We start from the raw sequence: 22,643 nt of genomic DNA on the forward strand, positions 1-22,643 counted from the left end.
ATAGTAAATAAATTCAACTGAGAAAAAATATTATAAGGTTAATAAGACAATAATCAAATAACAAATAAGATTAAGAAACATAATATATGATTTATATTAATAAATAGTAGTATATTAAACTTATTTAATATATTATTAAATAAGGTGATAAGATTCAAGGGCATAATAAAAAAAATTAATATGATTTAGAAATAAATGTTATATTAAATACGATTAAATAAGATCTATCGAATTATAAACAAGAATACAAATATATAAAATGTTTATATTAAATTAAATAATGAAATTCAAGTATAATAATAATAATATTAAAAAACTAGTAGTAGTATATTTTTATTAAATATTAATAAAATAAAAATAAGTTAGATTAAGAAATATTATAAGATTAAATAAGACAATAATATAATGATATTATACTATTGAATAAGGTGATATGATAAAAGACAATAATCAAATAATAAATAAATCTATAAATCATTGGAATTTTACAAGAATAAAAAAAACCCAATACGATTAAAAAAGATTACAATAATAAATAAATAAATAGTGAGAAAACGGGATACGAAGAATTTATAAGATGCATTATATCAAAGTCTCACTGAGAACAAGTATAATTGTTTATCTTTCATTTATTTATTTATTTATTTTACAGAGCATGGACTATTTTGATTAACAATTAATATACTAAATAACCCACATTCAAACATTTAGACCTAATTTAGTCTTGCATGGTCTTATTTGTTTTTTAAAGGTACATTGTATGACATTTTGTGGGATTATGTGTGATATGATGCGTACAGCTGCACCACCATTACAGAGTAATAAATAACGTCACCATAATGTCTGTTTCTATGCTATGCAAATTAATTTCCATAGTAACCAACCATTCCGTCATTCAGGAAGAGGAAGTTTAGTGCCTGTCAACGACCAAAGTTTGCTTAGCCTATTGGCTAAAAACAACAAAACTTGAGACACTTTCGTCTGTTTTATAAAACAATAGTAACATTAACTGACTCTATTGTAGTTAAAGGTTGAATTACCAGACGTGAGGAATAAAAACAAGTGGTTATGGGGGCAACAACGAGTAAATTGCCGAAAGATCTTCTCTCAGAATATCAGGTGAGACTGGGTCTTTGAGTTTAATCTGTTTATTTGAGTGTTTATTTTCATTTTTAAATGTTTTTTGGTTGCTCCCAAAAAAGGACAGATTTATTCGAATCAAACTTAGATAGTTTGATAGTTCTACTCAAACAGAACCAAGTTTGTGTTTTGGAAAAGTTCCAATTTTAAAACGTACATTTAATGTTTACTGTAAGGAATTGCTATTATGTGTCGTAATTTTTCTCTGTTTACCTCAGGAGCTGACATTTCTCACAAAGCAGGAAATCTTACTGTAAGTCATAAAACACCTTTACACACATCACATGTTATTTGCCATTATTGTTGTATTATTACATCTACTCTACATAGTACATTCATCCGTGGAACACAAAAAGAGATGTTAGGCAGAATGTTCAAGCTGCTATTTTCCATACCATGAAAGTAAATGGGGACTGGTACTGTGGAGCTCCAAAAATCACTATAAAACTAGTAGAATGACATAAACATCATTGAGGCATTGAACAAATCCTTGTTAAGTGGATTTGTATTAGCAAACTAACAATCAACCTCATTAGGGCCTTTCCCACTGGTGGTACTAAAGCCTGTTTTAGATACTTTTCCCCGGGACTAGTGCTTTTCGTCACTTTCGCACCTAAGGAACTATAGTTCCTCGAAGCTGTTTTAGGTGACATTTTTAGCTCGTACTTCAGGGTAGATTCGTTTGGGGTATATAGGGACCGTGGTTCTGTGGAGCTCCAAAAATGACCAAAAATCACTATAAAACTAGTAGAATGACATCAAACATCATTGAGGCATTAAACAAATCCTTGTTAAGTGGATTTGTATTAGCAAACTAACAATCAACCTCATTAGGGCCTTTTCCACTGGTGGTACTAAAGCCTGTTTTAGATACTTTTCCCCGGGACTAGTGCTTTTCGTCGCTTTCGCACCTAAGGAACTATAGTTCCTCACAGCCGTTTTAGGGGACATTTGTAGCTCATACTCCAGGGTAGATACGTTTGGGGTATATAGGGACTGTGATTCGGTGGAGCTCCAAAAATGACCAAAAATCACTATAAATCTAGTAGAATGACATCAAACATCATTGAGGCATTAAACAAATCCTTGTTCAGTGGATTTGTATTAGCAAACTAACAATCAACCTCATTAGGGCCTTTCCCACTGGCGGTACTAAAGCCCGTTTTAGGTGCTTTTATCTGGGACTAGTGCTTTTCGTCACTTTCGCATCTAAGGAACTACAGTTCCTCAAAGCCGTTTTAGGGGACATTTGTAGCTCATACTCCAGGGTAGATATGTTTGGAGTATATAGGGACTGTGGTTCTGTGGAGCTCCAAAAATGACCAAAAATCACTATAAAACTAGTAGAATGACATCAAACATCACATTGAACAAATCCTTGTTAAGTGGATTTGTATTAGCAAACTAACAATCAACCTCATTAGGGCCTTTCCCACATACTAACAGCAAAAATCTGTCTCTCATCTGTATCTCATCACTGATGTGTTTATTTAGGGCACACAAAAGATTCAGTGAACTCCAGGGCAGAGAGGATGGACCGTACAGCTCCAGGTTGTCCATGGAAAAGATCCTCATGGTTCCTGAACTGAAGGTAAGAAAAGATGCACTAACCTGTTAACTGCAGTTCTGTGTTTCATTAGTTTCACTATGAATATAAATTAAGAGTCACAGCTTCATATTCATTTTATGCTTTGGATCTGTCGCAGTCTAACCCCTTCCGGAAAAGGATATGCCATGTTTTCTCAACCTCCGATATTGAGGATGACAGCTTGAGCTTTGAGGATTTCCTGGATCTCTTGAGTGCCTTCAGCGATTCGGCAACACTGGAAATCAAATCCCACTATGCCTTCCGAATCTTTGGTAAAATTAAACACTTAAATATTAAATACTCTTAAATATTAAACTGAAATATTAATACATACACATTCTGTTATTGTGAGAATAAAGATGAGCCGACACCGTTTATTGATATAAATATGATTCTATATCTAGTGTTCAAATATTTCTTCTTGTTGCTATTCATTATTTTAATTATATTTACTTTTAATTATCATTGGCATGGCAAATGGGTGGGTGGATGGAACTTGCTAGTATCATAGAACTAATTCTAGAAAAGAAAATTATATAAGTAAACTCTATTCTAATATCTCTCTATCCTCTATTCTATTCTAATCTATCTGTTCAGAGTTTCATTTTATATGGTTTACTTTATTAATTTGTTTTCTTGCATGAGTTCTACGATACCAGCTAATTCATCAAAATGCCTTGCCAGTGATAATTGGATAGTTTCTCGAATACAGACTACATTTACTTTGTGTTAAAATGAAATTGCAAATTCACAACACATGAATTACACTTAAGAAAGTATTAAAATATTGCTAATATTTTTTCTTACGCTTACAACTTGATTTACACCTTTACAAAACCTCCTGTGAGCATGCAATTTATTTTTACACTTGCAATTTGATTTACGCTTTTACAAATCTTACACCGCATTTGCAGATCATTTAGGCGCTATTTTATCTTCATAAATGTCACTTTAATTCAGTGCAAGCAGCGCAGCAAAAATAGATTCGACACTGAAACTCCTGTTGCTTCGCTGCTTCTGCCTCTGATGTACAGTTGAAGTCAGAAGTTTACACACACCTTAGCCATATACATCTAAACTCAATTTTTCACAATTCCTGACATTTAATCGTAGAAAACATGCCCTATCTTAGGTCAGTTAGGATCACTACTTTATTTTAAGAATGTGAAATGTCAGAATAATAGTAGAGAGAATGATTTATTTCAACTTTTATTTCTTTCATCACATTACCAGTGGGTCAGAAGTTTACATACACTTTGTTAGTATTTGGTAGCATTGCCTTTAAATTGTTTAACTTGGGTCAAATGTTTTGGGTAGCCTTCCACAAGCTTCTCACAATAAGATGTTTTTGGCCCATTCCTCCAGACAGAACTGGTGTAACTGAGTCAAGTTTGTAGACCTCCTTGCTTGCACACGCTTTTTCAGCTCTGCCCACAAATTTTCTATCGGATTGAGGTCAGGGCTTTGTGATGGCCACTCCAATACCTTGACTTTGTTGTCCTTAAGACATTTTGCCACAACTTTGGAGGTATCCTTGGGGTCATTGTCCATTTGGAAGACCCATTTGCGACCGAGCTTTAACTTCCTGGATGATGTCTTGAGATGTTGCTTCAATATATCCACATAATTTTCCTTCCTCATGATGCCATCTATTTTGTGAAGTGCAGCAAAGCACCCCCACAACATGATGCTGCCACCCCCATGCTTCACGGTTGGGATGGTGTTCTTCGGCTTGCAAGCCTCACCCTTTTTCCTCCAAACATAACGATGGTCATTATGGCCAAACAGTTCAATTTGTGTTTCATCAGACCAGAGGACATTTCTCCAGAAAGTAAGATCTTTGTCCCCATGTGCACTTGCAAACTGTAGTCTGGCTTTTTTATGGTGGTTTTGGAGCAGTGGCTTCTTCCTTGCTGAGCAGCCTTTCAGGTTATGTCGATATAGGACTTGTTTTACTGTGGATATAGATACTTGTCTACCTGTTTCCTCCAGCATCTTCACAAGGTCCTTTGCTGTTGTTCTGGGATTGATTTTCACTTTTTGCACCAAATTATGTTCATTTCTAGGAGACAGAATGCGTCTCTTTCCTGAGCGGTATGATGGCTGCGTGGTCCCATGGTGTTTATACTTGCGTACTGTTGTTTGTACAGATGAACGTTGTACCTTCATGCGTTTGGAAATTGCTCCCAAGGATGAACCAGACTTGTGGAGGTCCACAATTTTTTTTTCTGAGGTCTTGGCTGATTTCTTTTGATTTTCCCATGATGTCAAGCAAAGAGGCACTGAGTTTGAAGGTAGGCCTTAAAATACATCCACAGGTACACCTCCTATCAGAAGCTAATTGCCTAAAGGCTTGACATAATTTTCTGGAATTTTCCAAGCTGCTTAAAGTTAACTTAGTGTATGATGTCCTAAACGTCTTGCCAAAACTATAGTTTGCTAATATGAAATCTATGGAGTGGTTAAAAAAATGAGTTTTAATGACTTCAATCTAAGTGTATGTAAACTTCTGACTTCAACTGTAAATACATTCATTTGTTAACATGAACGGCAAAAAAAAAAAAAAAAAATGTAGTGCTTCTGTGTAAAACAGGCGTAACTGTAGAATCCTCTAGCATCAGGATACTGAGGAAAACAGAGGAATAATAATAAGAAAAAAGTTCCAAAAAGCAACTATCAGCACAGATTAATCAGTAAAACCGTTATATCGGTCTACCTCTAATGACTAGTATATGACTAAAATGGCATATCATTTTAGTCAGCAAAAATAACATTTTAGTTGATGATAATGTGCAAAATGACAAAAACATGAATAAAACTGTAACAGACCAAACTTAAACTTATCAATAGATGCTTCTGTCTTACAAAAAAATGTATAAACTGTGTTAATGCATTGTTAATTGCAGAAACAGTATGTTTTTAATTAAAACCATTTGATTATCATCATGATGCGACTTTCATCTTGTCTTCGGTATCATTGACAAAACCAAAAAACCCTTTTAGTCAGTAATTATGTTGACATTCTTGTATTATGTAGTGTATGGTAAAATTCACACATTTTCTCAACGTTATTCTGTTATGTTCCAGACTTTGATGATGATGGCACCCTCGACACTGGAGACCTGGAGAAGCTGGTGAACTGTCTAACTGGAGAGACGGACGACACCTGTCTCACTGCAGAGGAAATGAGACAACTTATAAGCAATGTGAGTCCAGCGGCTCCACCTCACATGATCTTTATGTCCAAAGTGAAAAACAAGAGACATCCGTCATATGATCTTTACTAATACTACTTTAATTGTGCAGATTCTTGAGGAGTCAGACATCGATAAAGATGGAACTGTGAACCTCTCTGAATTTCAACATGTGATCTCCAGATCCCCAGACTTTGTCAGGTGAGGAAATTTGTACTTAAAGGACTAGTTCATCCAATAATATAAAATTCTATCATCATTTAATCACCCTCATGTTGTTCCAAACCCATATGACTTGTGTACATCTGTGGAAAATAAAACGAGATGTTAGGCAGAATGTTCACGTTGCTATTTTCCTTACAATGAAATTAAATGGGGATTAGTGCTGTTGAGCTCCAAAAGTGACAAAAGAAAAAACTATTCAAATGACATGAAAACATCACTGGTTCTTTTGTCAGATCTGATGTGAGGGGGAAAAGATTATCAGTGAATAACAACTTAAATTTCAGTCTTTTCCTCACACAAAGCTATCGCATATGGAATATATGGACTACTTTTATGATACGTTTATGATATGGAAAATAGAAGCGTGCACGTTCAGCCTAACATCTCCTGTTGTATTTCACTAAAGAAAGAAAATCATACGGGTTTGGAATGACATGAGGTTGAGTAAATGATGACAGAATTTGGGAGGGTACGAATTTTATGTTTTTTTTAATTTTTTTTTATTTAAAAACTTAATTGACAGTCTTTCTCTTTATCCTCATTGACTCTACATGTAAATCTTATTTTGCAGTTCATTCAAGATTGTGTTGTGAAGTTTACGAAGAACTGAAGCTGTTTTACGGTCCTGATTATTCACTTGCGCCTGTAATCTTTCATTAAACATCCCGATAAAGCCTTAATTGTAAATGCATTCTCTTGTGCAGTATTTATACCGTTTGTGTATTTGAAAACATTTTTACATACAGAAATCTACTTTCTATCCTGTATTTTGGATAATATATTTGCACCTAATTTAATAAACTCTAAAGCAAAATTGTTATTCCTCCTGTACTAATGAACATTTGCTTACATGAAAGTAATAAAAGATAGATTTCAGTCAGGATGGAGACTGCTCTTTTGGAACTGCAGATACGAAAGTGTTCCATAACCCACAAACAACATCCTTAACACACAATCCATGACATGGGAAGTATTCCACCAGTGTTGGTTCATCTGTGCTATTTTCAAAGCCATGTCCCAGTTGACCATATTGACCTGTCAAAATGACAAGAAAAAGCACATGAGCAAAAACTCCATTTTTATCTCTAGTACAATTACAATAAACAACTATGGTATATTTGTGCATATATAGTTCCCCCAAAAAGCAGACTCTTACCCCATCCCCATGTGTACAGATCCCCTGTATCTACAATGGAAAGAGAAAACGAAGTTTTTGAGTAAGAATTCTTCCTCATTCTTCCACTCATTGCCCAAGTGAACAGATCAGCACTATTGTGTAATAACTGATCCATATGGGCCTGGCTCTTACTTGTGATGGCAGCTGTATGGCGAGATCCACAGCCGACTCTGCTGATTTCCGACACTTGAGGAATATCCACTAGTGCAGGAAATGCTTGAATTGAGATGAACACTTCTGTTGCACTCTTTTCTTCAATTTCACTTAGGACCAAGTCAGTTTTTCCTAAACAGTGACAAGCACTCATAATATTCATATGCTATACATACAGTATACGGTCTATATAATATAGGTGTAGTAGTAATACAGTCCCATACTTTTTCTTCCAAGCTTTTCCTCCTCCAGGCCTCTAGATGGCAGTCCGAGCTGCCCACTTTCATTCCATCCCCACATATACAGGTCACCACCAGCTAAACAAAAGCAAATTAACATATAGTGTCACACAGCTGTGGCCTAGCGGTTCGTGCATGATATATAGAGCTGTTGTGCTCATATGGGCGATGAGAGTTTGAATCTGACTACAGAATAAGTACAGATTTTAAAGGGATAGTTCACCCAAAAATGAAAATTCTCATAATTTACTCGCCATCATACCATCCCAGATGTCCCATCCCAGACTTTCTTTCTTCAGCAGAACACAAAGATTTTTAGAAGAATATTTCAGCTCCGTAGGTCCTCACAATGCAAGAGAATGGTGACCAAAACGTTTAAACTCCAAAAAACACATAAAGGCAGCATAAAAGTAATCCATACAACTCCTTTGGTTACATCCATGTCTTCAGAAGCAAAATGACAGATGTGGGTGAGAACAGATCAATATTTAAGTCCTTTTTTACTATAAATCTCCACTTTCACTTTCTTCTTTTGTTTTTTTTAGCAATTTGTTTTCTTCATGCATATCGCCACCTACTGGAGAGGAGAATTTATAGTAAAAAACAAATTAAATATTGATCCATTTCTTAACCACACCTATCACATCACTTCAGAAGACACAGATTTAACCAATGGAGTCATTTGGATTGCCTTTATGTGCTTTTTTGAGCTTCAAAGTTTTGGTCACCATACACTTGTATGGACCAACAGAGCTGAGATATTCTTCTAAAAATCTTCATTTGTGTTCAGCAGAAGAAAGTCATCCACATCTGGGATGGCATGAGGTCGAGTAAATGAGAGAATTTTCATTTTTGGCTGAACTATCCCTTTAAGACATGAGCTGAAAGAAGGTCTCAATGAACGACTGAGCAGCTGAATTTGATGAGGAATATTTCTGGAATAATCTTACCACTGACAGAAGCTGAATGCCAGCCCCCGGCAGACACGGCTTTGATGGGAACTCCCCAGAGCGCCTCCACGACCTGAGGTTCCTCCTGTGACGTCAGAGTACCGTGACCCAGCTGACCATGACTGCCAACACAACAAAACATCTTATCTGCTTATAAAGTCATGAAAACAAAATGTTCCTTTACAATTTATCAACAATACAATTTTAGATGTTCATTTACCTTCCTGATCCCCAGGTATACACAGCGCCAGGGTCAGTCAGCAGAACAGCGTGTTCTGTGCCCAGCGCCAGGCTTACAGCAGAGAGTTTAGAGCAGAGAGGACGGAAAAATGGAGGCCTGGGCATGACATACCCACCTGGCACCAATGGCAGCGTAACAGCATTTCCTGTTTAAATGCATCATAACAATATCATCATCCTGGTAAATCCTGGCACATAGCAATAGAATTATTTCCATCACAAAATCAGGACTAAGCCCTAAAAGACACCTGTGTATTACCAGTGTTATGTGAGGGGTCTTGTTCCCTCTTCCAAACGAGCTTGTTCTTGGGGTGCTGTATTTCCCAGAATTCCACTCTGTCTGTGAAGCTGAGCGTCAGGTATCTCTCGCTGATGAGGGCGTCTGTGCACCCCTCACACTCTGGAATGAGCTCTCTGCACACCTGTCCTGATAGGCCACATACAAACCCTGACAAACACACATGAACGCCACCTGAAACGACATCAACAGGACAAAATAAGTTTAATTGGTACATAGAAATATCAACAGTCTCCCAAACATTTGAGATGGCAAACAAATTTGTATTTGTAGTCATACAAGAAATTTTTATTTGTATAGCGCTTTTCACAATGCACATTTTTTTCACAGATTAACAGAAATTCAAGTATTAATGTCTTTTTAATGTCTATGATCCTAAAATATGCTGTCTAGGCAGGCAGCTCACTAGGTTTTGAAACACAGCTTAAAAAAAATTAATGTGTTATCCTATGACATCACCAAACTATGGCAGGAATATGTTATTAAAAAAAGTATATAGTAGTATATAAATCAAATCTTAACAACAAAATAATATGTGAGTAGTATGTGCACTATGAGCAGCTTAAATTAAATAAGTAGAATAATGGTTAAAATAATGAATTATCGTTAAAATATCAATATAAAATTGTATTAATTATAAAAATAAAATATGAAAAATATTTTATCAATTTACGATTTTTATACACTTAGTTTGAAGGTTGCAACTCACCGTTTGTCTGATGCACATCAGCTCTCGTGCTCCAGCTCACATTCACTCTACAGTCTGATCTGATCATACATGATGTACACGCGTCTGATAACAGCACAGGTGTGCTCACTTTACAGTTTACCTGTCCAAATTCATCAGCCGGACTTATCTGACCAAAGCTATTGAAACCAAAACCAAACCAGTTCATTGACTTATTCTAGTCAACCAGGGTAATTAAGACTTGATTTTATACTGGAGTAATGTGCAGAATGGAAAGTAGCAAATAAGTTCCATCGGCAATAATCAGCAGCTTCAACAGCCGGAAGTTGAGTGTTGGCCGAGTCTTCTGTCAAAATAAAAGTCAAGTTGGGTTAAAAAAAAAAAAATCTTTTTTTGTCTGTTTTAAGATTGGAATACACAACGTACGGAACTTATTATATTATATTATATTCAGTGTTGGGTGTAATGCATTACTAAGTAATTAATTACTGTAATTCAATTACTTTTTCATTTAAAAAAGTAAAGTAAGGGATTACTCTTAATTTTTGAGTAATTTAATTACAGTTACTTCTTATGTAATTGTGTTAAATACTGTATAGACTCTAGACAATTCTATATAAAACAACAGTGAATATAAAATCAATATTTAACGTCTAATGTTAAAATGTATGTTTTCTAATTTAACGCTGCCCCCTTAAATTATTTGGCCAGTTCATGAATAATTTATTTGATTTTATATGATTTATCTGAAAGAATTAAAAGAACAGTTTCATGTCTATCCTTGTGTTTTTCATCTGGTTGAGGTTGATACGGGTTTTAGAAAGTAATTAGTAATAAGTAATGCAATTACTTTTCAGATAGAGTATTAGTACAGTAATCTAATTACACTGTAGAGGATGTAATTAGTAGTTAGTAATGAATTACTTTTTTAGAGTAACTTACCCAACACTGATTATATTATATTATATTATATACTTAGGTTTTATGAACAACTAACAGACCGTTTTATCCAAAGCTACTACCAAGACAAATGTTTCAGAAACAAATCATCCCAAAGACAGATTTTAGGCATGGGAGGTGTTGCAATACATCATTCCCTATAAAAGTCGATTCAGATTGCAGAGATGTAAATGTAAATCGTCAACAGCATTTGTTATTTAAAGCTTATGTGTGTCATTTTTTTCGATGTTTAAATACTTTCTCATATCTCATATTAATATGCAGACACAACCATAAATAAACCATTTGTAGCTTGATTTCCCTGTGCTTCTGTGGCATTTTTGTTTTGTTTGTTAGCCCGACTGCAAAACTGGCTCAACCAATGCTGTGAGTTTCTGTTTAATAGCAGACGGAGGGTGAATTCAGAAATCTGTTGGAAAATAATATTTATTTTGCATTTCCGTTTGGTGACACTAATGTCGCAGGAATTACACAATTCAGCTCTAACATCCACTTCAAACTTGAATCAAATTTAAATCCACTGTCATTGATTGGGACTTTAATTTTGAAATCAGTTCCGGTTCGCAGCCATTATAATGAAGCGCGAGACAGTTTCTGGCTTCACTCCGTTTCTATGGCGGATCTGTGTGCTGCTTCACTTACGGCGTCTGTATTCACTGTCAATAAAACACAAATACTGTCATTTACACTGATTTCACTGATTTCACTTCGGCTTCACCAGCTTTGGAGCGCCAGGTGAGGGGTTATTTAGGGTCTCTTGCTATTACATGTTCTAAGCATGTGTCTTATTCTCTTAACTTAAGGTTTTGGGAAGAATAAGTGATAAGTTTGCTAGTTCTGTTAACTCCATTAAAGACTGATATAATATCTGATCTTAATCTTACTTAAAACTTTATCTTAACTGAATATGACATTATATCTGATCTGAACTGAATATGACTTAATATCTGATAACTAATATGATTTAGCATCTGATTTGTATGTAGATTAGCATTTGATCTGAATTCATATGAACTGAATCACACTTCCTATCAGTTCTGAATCAGATTCAATATCTGAACTGAATCAGATTTAGTCTAATATCTGATCTGAATATGATTTAGCATCTGATTTAAATCTAGTTTTGCGTTTGATCTGAATCTGTATTCATATCGGTTCTGAATTAGATTACATTTCTAAAGTAAATCAGATTTAGCCTAATTTAATATCTGTCCCTGAATCCGAATTCAGTGTCTGAATTTGACTGAATATCGGCTCTGAATCAGACTTAATTTCTGAACTGAATCAAATTCAGCCTGATTGAATATCTGATCTGAATCTGTTTTGATATCTGGCATGAATCTTATTTAATATCTGATCTTCATGCTTGTTAATAATTAATAGTTATTACTGAGAGCTGTTAAATGCACACCCATTTCCACAGTCCCGGCCCAGTTTTCTAATGGGTTTTGAAATTATTTACACAGTCAATAACATCAATAATCTCTCTCTTTCTGTAGTCATGGCGTCTCTGTCTGAGGAGGTGTTGTTGGTGGTGAAGAGGGTTCGTCAGAGGAAACAGGACGGGAATCTGTACCTGATGGCCGAGCGTATCGCCTGGGGTCCGGAAGGGAAGGACCGCTTCACTGTCAGCCATCTGTATGCCGACATCCGCTGTGAGTTACACCATGAGTTCAGCATCTTAACAGCCTCTTTTAGGTTTGGTTGTTGTTTACAAGAGTAACTCATGTTGACATTTTAACATATTACCGCTACTTAAAGCAGTGTACTAGTAGAACAAGTCTACCTGGCATGAGTCTTTGCATTCGTCTTTAGAGAGGGACAATCTTGCTGTTGCACGTGAGAAAATGCAAAAAAAACTAAATTTTGTCATTTAATATTTTTTATTGCATTGTAACGTGCAGGTCAGAAGATCAGTCCTGATGGTAAGGCAAAGATCCAGCTGCAGTTGGTTCTGCACACAGGAGAAAGCACCACCTTTCATTTCGCCAATGAGAGCACAGCACTGAAGGACAGAGACGCCACCAAAGAACTCCTACAGCAACTGCTGCCCAAATTCAAGAAGAAAGCCAATAAAGAGCTGGAGGAGAAGAACAGGTGAGATTATTTTTAATATGTGGAATTGAAACTATTAGTATTGGCGTTGGCCATGTGAGAACTTGTATCAGTCGACTGCTAGTTCTTATCTTTGGTGTTTTAAATATTGCAGGATGTTGCAGGAAGACCCTGTTCTGTTCCAGCTCTATAAAGACTTGGTCGTGAGTCAGGTCATCAGCGCCGAGGAGTTCTGGGCCAATCGGCTGAGCCTGAATTCTGTTGACCACGCCCTCTCCAACAACAACAACAAACAGGAAGTGGGCATCTCAGCTGCCTTTCTGGTGAGTTTCAAGGCATCATGAAATGAGGGTTTCACAGCATTTGAAACTGTGCCTTTTCACCCCTTGATAATGTTGAGTAACCATGGTTACAGGCCGACATCAGACCACAGACAGACGGCTGCAATGGCCTGCGGTACAACCTGACCTCTGACATCATCGAGTCCATCTTCAGAACCTACCCTACAGGTAAGTGAAGAGCTTAAGATTTGTGGTGAAAACAATCTTGTATATTTTTTCTAAACAAAGTATTTGTCTGGATATTTGTGCAGATTACACAATAGTGAGGATATTGTCATAATTGTTATTAATGTGTAAACATCAGAGGTTTTGTGGTTTGGTTTTTACACCTTTATTAAAACCCCAAATCACTCGCTCTTTGTCAATTTGCAGTCAAGCAGAAATACGCAGAGAACATTCCTCACAACATGACGGAGAAGGAATTCTGGACACGGTTCTTTCAGTCTCATTACTTCCACAGAGATCGAATCAACACGGGACAGCAGGACATCTTCTCAGAGTGTGCCAAACAGGACGAGAAGGGTACTGCACTTTCATCTGCATATCTGTGTGTATATATATATATATATATATATATATATATTAATTTTTTTTAATTGGCCGTTATATAATTGATCTGCCATAATGCAATTTATAAGTCTTTGCTATTGATATCATATTTTTGTATCTGCACATTAAGCGTGTCCAGTGAAGTCCGATTCCCAAACAAATGACTCTTATGAACCGATTGTTTTAAATATACAGCGTGAAACATACGGAGCGACCAGTGTAGTCCGATTCCCAAACAAATGACTCTTATGAGCCAGTTCTTTTGAATCTACAGCACAAAACACTGTGAGACCAGTGTAGTCCGATTCTTATCTATGGCGTGAAACATACAGCGTTGTAGTGTAGTCTGATTCTAGAACAATTAAATCTAATGAGCCAAATCTTTTTAGTGAATCAAAAACAAATAAATCTTATGAGTCAAATCATTTTAGTGAATCAACAACATACAGGGCGACCAGTGTAGTCTGATTCCCAAACAAATAACTCTTATGAGTTGGTATTTTTGAATCTACAGCATGATGCATACACCTAGACAAGTGAAGTCCGATTCCTGAACAAAAAATCTGATGAGCCAAATCTTTTTAGTGAATCAGAAACATAGAGCATGACCAGTGTAGTCCGAATCTCAAACGAATGACTCTTACGAGTCTGTTGTTTTGAATCTACAGCACGAAACATACACCATGACCAGTGAAGTTCAATTTCTGATCAAATAACTCTTATGATTCTTTTGAATCTACACTGGAAAACACACAGCGCTATCTCCCAAACAAAGTACTTCTATTGGCCAACTTTTATTAGTGAATAAAAAACATACTGAATCGCAAGTCATCAGTTTTGTCACGACTCGAAATGACCCAAGAACTGTTACTGTGTTATGTGTAATTAAGGCTCATGAGACTTAAATCAGAGCAATTTGATCAGAGTGGGTTTGTGTCAGTGCTCTTCTGTTACTCTGTATGAACTGGATTCTGATGGAGTTTGTTGGTATTGCTGTTCAGGCCTGAAGTCGATGGTGACTCAGGGAGTGAAGAACCCAATGTTGGATCTGCTGTCCCTCGAGGATAAAACATTAGACGAGGTGAGAGATATTAGACTTTGAATGACACTTACTTCAAAGCTGTACCTTTAATTAGATTGATAGGTCTTTACTCTTCTTGAGTTGTTTTTGTGTGTATTTGAGCTGTGTATTGGATTATTTAGTGCTGATGTTAAATTAACTGGGCTGGTCTCTCTGTAGGGTTATGGCACAGCAACAGTTCCCCCCTCATCAAACTCATTAAACAAAACATTGAGAGAGAACAGTAACTGTGCCATCATCAAACGCTTCAACCATCACAGCGCTATGGTGCTGGCAGCCGGACTGCGCAAAGTGTGAGTGTCTCAACAGAAGAATTAATGTGAGTGTGTGTATCACACATTTAATGATCTGTGTGTGTGTGTGTGTGTGTGTGTGTGTGTGTGCGTGTGTGTGTGTGCAGGGAAGCCTCCAGTGATCAGACCAGTGAAACCAGCAGCACTGATGGAAACTCCAGAGATTCAGATTTCTTTCAGCCACCATTTAAAAAGGTGAAACAGCGGTACCGCACACACGCATGGCTCTTTCAGTCAGATTTCAGATCTTGCGGTGTTACATTTATCCCTTGGTTGGACTCACAGGTCAATTTGACCCTTTTGAACTTTTAACATTGATTTACATTAACTTTTGTTTAATGCCTGCAACTTCATGACATCCTCCACAGAGGTGATCTGAAACTGGCAATTGTTTTTATTTTTATTTGTATTTCATGTATGTATAAACAAAGCTATAAAAAGGAACCTACTTTGTACCTCCAGTTCACATGAGAACTTACGAGAAAGCTGTAAAAATAGCAGAGAAGTTCAAAATGTTATTTTATATGTACACTCATGCTCATAATTGCACACACACACACACACCCCTCCATACACCCACACACAGTTCAGAAAAACAAGTATTTTAAACAATTAGTTGTTTTATAATAATCAAAATATTATAAAACATTGCAGAGCTGAGGTTCTTAGCTTTCAAATGATACCATGATCATGTTTGGGCATGACCATGGACCATGGGCATGACCATGGTAGGGCAGTGGTAGCTCAGCGGTTAAGGCTCTGGGTTACTGATCAGAAGGTCGGGGGTTCAAGCCCCAGCACTGCCAAGATGCCACTGTTGGGCCCTTGAGCAAGGCCCTTAACCCTATCTGCTCCAGGGGCACCGTATCATGGCTGACCCTGCACTCTGACCCCAGCCTAGCTGGGATATGTGAAAAAGAAGAATTTCACCGTATATGTGCAAATGTATAATGTGTGATAAATAAAGAAAATTATTAATTATTATTATTATGTTTGTAGTCCATTCAGAGGCCAAGATATTCCACAATACATGGGGAGGGGTGGGGCTTCTTGTCTATGGGCGGAGTCACAAAACACATTGGGGGCCGTCCTGCCTTTCAGATCTGTATATTGTGATAGACATTTTTTTTTCCAGTGTTTGCTGCCATCTAGTGGCTTGAGATGGAGCAAACAGAGCCTTTATTACAAGCTTTTGAAATTAAGGGTAGAAAATGGGTCAGTTTGTAGGGACTTGATCATGATTTGAACAGGGTTCAAAGTAGGGACTTGATCATTAAGACCATCCAAGGATTAAGCTGTTTAAGTCTGACGACACTGTTGTTTTGTCGGTCTTCAGGTGAAATTACAGGAAGCCATAGAATATGATGACTTGCAGAGTGACTCTGGCCGTAAAACCATTGCTTTGAACCTGAAGAAGTCTGACAGGTAAAAACAGAGTTTATTTATTTATTCTGATAATCGTTGAATGTCTCTATTAACTGTTGCTTGTTATTTATTTGTGTTTTGTTTGTTTGTTCCTATAAGATACTCCCACGGGCCAGTTCCTCTGCAGCTGCAGAATTACACCACCAGTCAGGACATTATAACCTCCATCAGTGTTATCCAAAACGAGATGAAGAACTATAAACCCTGTCTGACAAAGGTACACCAGTGCAGTTTTTACAGATGCAAGTTGGCGATTTTATTGTTGTGGGAAATGTCAGTGTTTGTGTTGTTTCAGGTGATGTCTAGCAGTGCGGCGGGCTCCGCCATCACAGAGCTGTCACCTGGAGGGGTTCTGATGCAGGGTGGAGGCCAACAGACCATTAACCGTGAGTTAAAGCATGTGAATATCAGACTTGCACACGTTTACACTACACTCATTGCAGTCGGTCTATTCCTCCCATAAATAATATCAAATGGAACTGCTATTACAAGAAGGGTTTTTAGCCATCGTTAAAGCATTTTTTTGTTTATGAATGTAGAGTTGGTGCCCACTGATGTTCAGAGTGAACTGAAACACTTATATACGGCCGCTGGAGAGCTGCTCCGACACTTCTGGTCCTGTTTCCCCATCAACACTCCCTTCCTGGAGGAAAAGGTCAGGAAATGGGTCCGCATTTAGTGAAGATATTAAAAGAGTATTTTTATAATCTTACTGTCTTGTTGGATCTTGATGGTTTTTTTTGTTTTTTTTTATATATAGTTCTATGTTTTTTGTGTCCCTTCTCTGTACAGGTAGTTAAGATGAAATCTAACCTGGAGCGATTCCAGGTGACTAAGCTCCGCCCCTTTCAAGAGAAGCTCCAACGGCAGTATTTGAGCATTAATGTAAGGTCATGCCCACTGCCCCTTCCATTAACTGTGAGGAACACTGAACACATGAATAATTGATGCTAGTTTAGCCTCTGTTATAAATATAGGCAAGAATTTATCTTTTTTTTTTTTTTTTTTTTTTGGATTTTTTCCCCTTTTTCTCCCAATTTGGAATGCCCAATTCCCAATGTGCTTTTAAGTCCTCGTGGTCGCATAGTGATTCGCCTCAGTCCGGGTGGCGGAGGACGAATCCTAGTTGCCTCCGCATCTGAGACCACCAACCTGCACATCTTATCACGTGGCTTGTTGCCACGGAGACATAGTGCATGTGGAGGCTTCACGCCATCCACCACGGCAATCGCACTCAACTCACCACATTATAGCGACCACGAGGAGTTTACCCCATGTGACTCTACCCTCCCTAGCAACCGGGCCAATTTGGTTGCTTAGGAGACCTGGCTGGAGTCACTCAGCACGCCCTGGGATTCGAACTAGCGAACTAGCGAACTCCAGGGGTGGTAGCAAGCGTATTGTACCACTGAGCTACTAAAGAATTAGTTCACCCATGTCATTATTTTGTTATGACGTGTCATAAGTGGCTCATTATTATAACTTAGTTGTAATTTATTATATTATTTAATAGCATTATAATTAAAAATAAAACTTTATATGTAATATAAATTATAATATTATTATATTAAATTATATTGTTTAATATATGAATAAACATTATATATATGTATAAAACTATTTAATTAATTGCATAAATTAATATTTAATTAATATATATTACTATTTATTATATTATATACCATATAAATGGTTCATAATGATGTGTCATAGTAAGTGGCTTCTTATAATTTGTTATAATTAAAATATATTAAATATTACCATTTAATAATATTACATGGTTATAATTTAATTTAAAAAAACTGATCATTTAATATTATGAATAAAATAAAGTATAACATTTATTAAATTATATATATATATATATATATAAATTATTATTAAATGAAATATACTATTAAATTATAATATTTAATATATTATCACTAGAGCTGTCGAAATGAGCACATTAAAGCATGCAATTAATTTAAAGTTTTAACTTGGTAACCAATTTGACATTAGATTCTGTTCTAAACAGTGGTTGGAATAGGGCGGAAATTTTGAGACGTGTACGGAGACATTAAAATGACGAGCACGCCAAAAACACACGTACAGCGATTCCATGTGTTTTTTAAACAATGATGGAGAAAGGACCTCTTACAAAACAAACACAGATGGGACTTGAGACAAAGAATACTCTGTGTCCATTGTAAGGTGGAATTTAAATACCACAGAAGCACGTCAAGTCTTCAATATCACCTAAAAGCCAACCACACGATACATGGCATGATACTGCAGCCAGCAAGCTTGTTGGAGTTCTTCGGTGGAATGTCTGCAAACAAACCGCTCAATGCCCAATTCCCAATTCGCTCTAAGTCCTCGTGGTGGCGTAGTGACTCGCCCCAATCCGTGTGGCGGAGGACGAATCTCAGTTGCCTCCGCGTCTGAGACCGTCAATCCATGCATCTTATCACATGGCTTGTTGAGCACGTTACCACGGAGACCTAGCGCATGTGGAAGCTTCACGCTATTCTCCGCGGCATCCACGCACAGCTCACCACGTGCCCCACCGAGAACGAGAACCACATTATAGCGACCACGAGGAGGTTACCCCATGTGACTCTACCCTCCCTAGCAACCAGGCCAATTTGGTTGCTTGGGAGACCTGGCTGGAGTCACTCAGCACATCCTGGATTTGAACTCACGACTCCAGGGGTGGTAGTCAGCGTCTTTACTCGCTGAGCTACCCAGGCCCCCAAATCGCTCAGTGTTTAAACAATTTCAATTTTGACTCAGTTGCCGCTGATCTTTTGAAGCATCAGCTAATGATTACCAGACAATTCGGATGAAGTATCGTTATGCAGTTACATTAGTATACCATTCCGAACTCAGCTGTTCTCAGCAGAGCTTTTCTTGTAGAGATCAAACTTCAAAGTGCGTTGATGCCCTGGCACGAATCATGTGAATGCGGCTTCACAATTGCTCAGCAAAGTGGATAGCCACAAACTGCTGTCTAATTATTATTGTAGAGGATGAGGATTTAAGAGATTTAATTTAACATTAAATCCACATTAAAGTGGTCTTGGGCCCCGGGGGTTATCGTTTTGCTGGGCCCCTGTCAGTTGTCGGGGGTGGGGGGGCGTTTTGACTCTGATCAAGTGCTACACGGACGGGTTTAGCCGTTGTGCACCCTCTCTGTGTTTACATCAGCGTCTCCCGCAGAATGCGTTTACATACGTGCCCTTCCGAGAACGTCGACGGGAAAATACCACGACTGCCCCCCTCCCCCCAGTGGGGACTACTTCTATCATTTAGTCAACCTCCCACTTTGACTTTGGGAAACATTTAATGTTAGTTAAATTGGTGCTATTTTAGTTCATTTCCATCTTTATACTGTGGAAGGATTTGTTTGGAAAATGTTTATAAAGATTATTGGTACATATTGATTTGTTTTCTTTCTTAAGAAGGAACAAAATGCATTTTTACAGAAAAGTAGCATATATGTAGTCAAATTTCCACACTCAAAATCTCCGATTAACTCATGAGAAATCATGATTCAATAATTTAATCGACTGTCAGCACTAAATATTACATTTATAGGTGGTCTCATGATAATAAGTGGCTTATAATAATAATAATAATAATAATAATATAATAACTATATAATATTAAGTTTAAGTATTAAGAGTTTTAATATTAAGATAATTTTATTATAATACAAAAAATAGTACATTATGTTATATATTATGCTACATATGATATAAATGAAGATGTTAATATATTAAATTATAATATTTTATTTTATGAAATTGTTTTTAAATTGTAAATTGTTTTATTAAATTATAAGTGGTTTGTGTGTTCATGCGAGAACTTGTTTTTTGAGCTAAAAATAATAAAGTTCTTGAAACGACAAGACAGTAGCTAAACTATGACAGAATTTTCATTTGATGGTGAACTATTCTTTTAAGTCATTATTCACTGAAAATCTTCCTCTCTGCAGCTCTCAAACATCGTTCTCCATTCTGTATATTTAAACTGCCGATTTTTCATTTATCGACATGTTTGATACACCTGCATTGGGACTATATTATAAATTCTTGTGTTTTTTGATTGTGTTTACAGCTAACGGGGCATCTTGAGGAAATGCTGCAGTCTGCATACAACAAGTTCCAAGCCTGGCAAACCCGTCGAATGATGCGAAAAACCTGAGGAGATTGCGGAAAAGCGAGTGCTTTAAAAGAGAGAAAAGACTCTGTATAAAATAAAAAGAGAGAGCATATCAGACACACACGCCTAGCTTAGGCCAAATCACCCAAGTTGAGTGAATTTTCCAGCCAAGCAGAGCTGGAGGTGCTAGTGGGCGTGTCCTTGTGGGAGGAGCTTGGAAAGGGCAGTGCTGTCATCTTATTGGTCCAGGTGGAGATGAACAGCGTCAGTCACATATAACTGTAATTATTTACTTCTCTCTTTATTTTGTTTGTTCTGTTATGTTCCGTTTTTTGCCTTTCCCGTTCTTTCAGTGGATTAATTGCACTTCCTAGGAAAGATGTGAAATTTTAACAGTGTTGTATATCTACAAAGACCAAACGGGCCGTAATAATACAGGTGGACGGTTTCTCAGGAACTTCTAATGTTTAATGCAAAGGACTCGGTTCTAAGGAAAAGTTTTTAAGTCGATGATAAGGAGGAATCTTTACAAATCAGATATTGCAATCCAGTTCAACTCTCTCGAGACTTGACGCTGATTGGAGGTCAGTTGCTCAAGACATGCCAACGGGAGCGAATATAGCAATACTGTAAAAAAATATTTCTTTGTAGTGCATTAATTAATCTGTGTGCTACAAACAAGTGCACACTTCTTCGCACTGCTTTATAACGTGTCTACTTTGGCTGCACTGAGTTGATGTTGTTTCAAATAAAGTCATAATTAAAAATGATGTCATGATATTCTGTGTGTTTGTGTGCGCTTCCTCCAAGTTCTCAGTTACCCAAGTCTCGATGTGCACACGGTGAGGAAGATTGTTCATTATTTTATGCCATAAAACCTAAAAGAGGAAGCACTGTATTTTGACCGTACTAATGTGATTCCTCAGATAAGAAAAATACATGCATTTGTGTGAGTTAAATTAAACTATCGGAGTAAAAATGCTACAAATATCGTTCTTTCAGTCAGTTAATAGTAAAAATACAGAGTAATGTTCATATACCTGCACAAATATCTGCCACTAGGTAAAATAACTACGGTTTCCATTGTTATATACAGTGCATCCAGAAAGTATTCACAGCGCTTCACTTTTTCCACATTTTGTTATGTTACAGCCTTATTCCAAAATGGATTAAATTCATTATTTTCCTCAAAATTCTACAAACAATACCCCATAATGACAACGTGAAAGAAGTTTGTTTGAAATCTTTGCAAATTTATTAAAAATAAAAAAACGAAGGCTGTGAATACTTATGTACATGTGATTTTTTTTTTTTTTTTTTTTTTTAATACATTTGCAAAGATTTCAAACAAACTTCTTTCACGTTGTCATTATGGGGTATTGTTTGTAGAATTTTGAGGAAAATAATGAATTTAATAAATTTTGGAATAAGGCTGTAACATAACAAAATGTGGAAAAAGTGAAGCGCTGTGAATACTTTCCGGATGCACTGTAAATCTGGATATGTCATGGAGTTTTACAGTTATCATTTCCAGGCCTTGAAGAGTCTTGGAAATGAATAAAATCTTAAAGTCATAATTGTGAATTTTCTGAACCAAAAAAAAAATAATTTTTTAGCCTAATTTTTTTATTATATTTTTTTTTTCGCATTTCAATTTCATAACAAAATTTCATCAAATTTAATTGTGTAATTTTCAATACAGTTAAATTAATACACTTAAATGTATTCAAATTTTTATTTAATTTTGTTAATGATTATGAAATTCAATTCGACTGAATTTTGTTATGAAACTGAAATGCGTAAATCTTAAAAATTGTGATTAAAATTCACAATTATATTCAAATTAGATGAATATATAATTATATATTCTTATGACTATAATTACAGTATGTTCAACTCTA

At 36.5% G+C, this 22,643-nt stretch overlaps 3 protein-coding genes across 3 annotated transcripts; 2 read left to right on the plus strand and 1 right to left on the minus strand.

Annotated features, from left to right (window-relative positions):
* The first annotated feature begins 870 nt into the window (after positions 1–870).
* On the plus strand, positions 871–6,964 carry LOC127437663 (calcium and integrin-binding protein 1-like). Its single transcript, XM_051692723.1, has 7 exons — positions 871–1,119; positions 1,359–1,393; positions 2,635–2,731; positions 2,847–3,000; positions 5,816–5,934; positions 6,035–6,123; positions 6,719–6,964. The coding sequence occupies exons 1-7, from the start codon at positions 1,069–1,071 to the stop codon at positions 6,738–6,740; spliced, it is 567 nt and encodes a 188-aa protein (XP_051548683.1). The 5' UTR covers positions 871–1,068; the 3' UTR covers positions 6,741–6,964.
* LOC127437653 (RCC1 domain-containing protein 1-like) lies at positions 6,828–10,204 on the minus strand. Its single transcript, XM_051692709.1, has 8 exons — positions 9,914–10,204; positions 9,166–9,378; positions 8,887–9,052; positions 8,667–8,788; positions 7,702–7,794; positions 7,457–7,609; positions 7,304–7,333; positions 6,828–7,182 (listed from the first exon to the last, which is right to left on the minus strand). The coding sequence occupies exons 1-8, from the start codon at positions 10,098–10,100 to the stop codon at positions 7,025–7,027; spliced, it is 1,122 nt and encodes a 373-aa protein (XP_051548669.1). The 5' UTR covers positions 10,101–10,204; the 3' UTR covers positions 6,828–7,024.
* Positions 10,205–11,455: 1,251 nt separating this feature from the next.
* On the plus strand, positions 11,456–21,512 carry LOC127437644 (general transcription factor IIH subunit 1-like). Its single transcript, XM_051692692.1, has 15 exons — positions 11,456–11,587; positions 12,352–12,507; positions 12,757–12,949; positions 13,062–13,230; positions 13,323–13,416; positions 13,621–13,770; positions 14,799–14,878; positions 15,038–15,171; positions 15,279–15,366; positions 16,508–16,596; positions 16,696–16,813; positions 16,892–16,982; positions 17,136–17,251; positions 17,389–17,481; positions 20,698–21,512. Exons 2-15 carry the CDS (start codon positions 12,354–12,356, stop codon positions 20,782–20,784), a joined length of 1,656 nt encoding a protein of 551 aa, XP_051548652.1. The 5' UTR covers positions 11,456–11,587; positions 12,352–12,353; the 3' UTR covers positions 20,785–21,512.
* Positions 21,513–22,643: the final 1,131 nt, after the last annotated feature.

This window comes from Myxocyprinus asiaticus, chromosome 48 (assembly GCF_019703515.2).
Source record: "Myxocyprinus asiaticus isolate MX2 ecotype Aquarium Trade chromosome 48, UBuf_Myxa_2, whole genome shotgun sequence".
Classification (NCBI taxonomy): Eukaryota; Metazoa; Chordata; class Actinopteri; order Cypriniformes; family Catostomidae; genus Myxocyprinus; species Myxocyprinus asiaticus.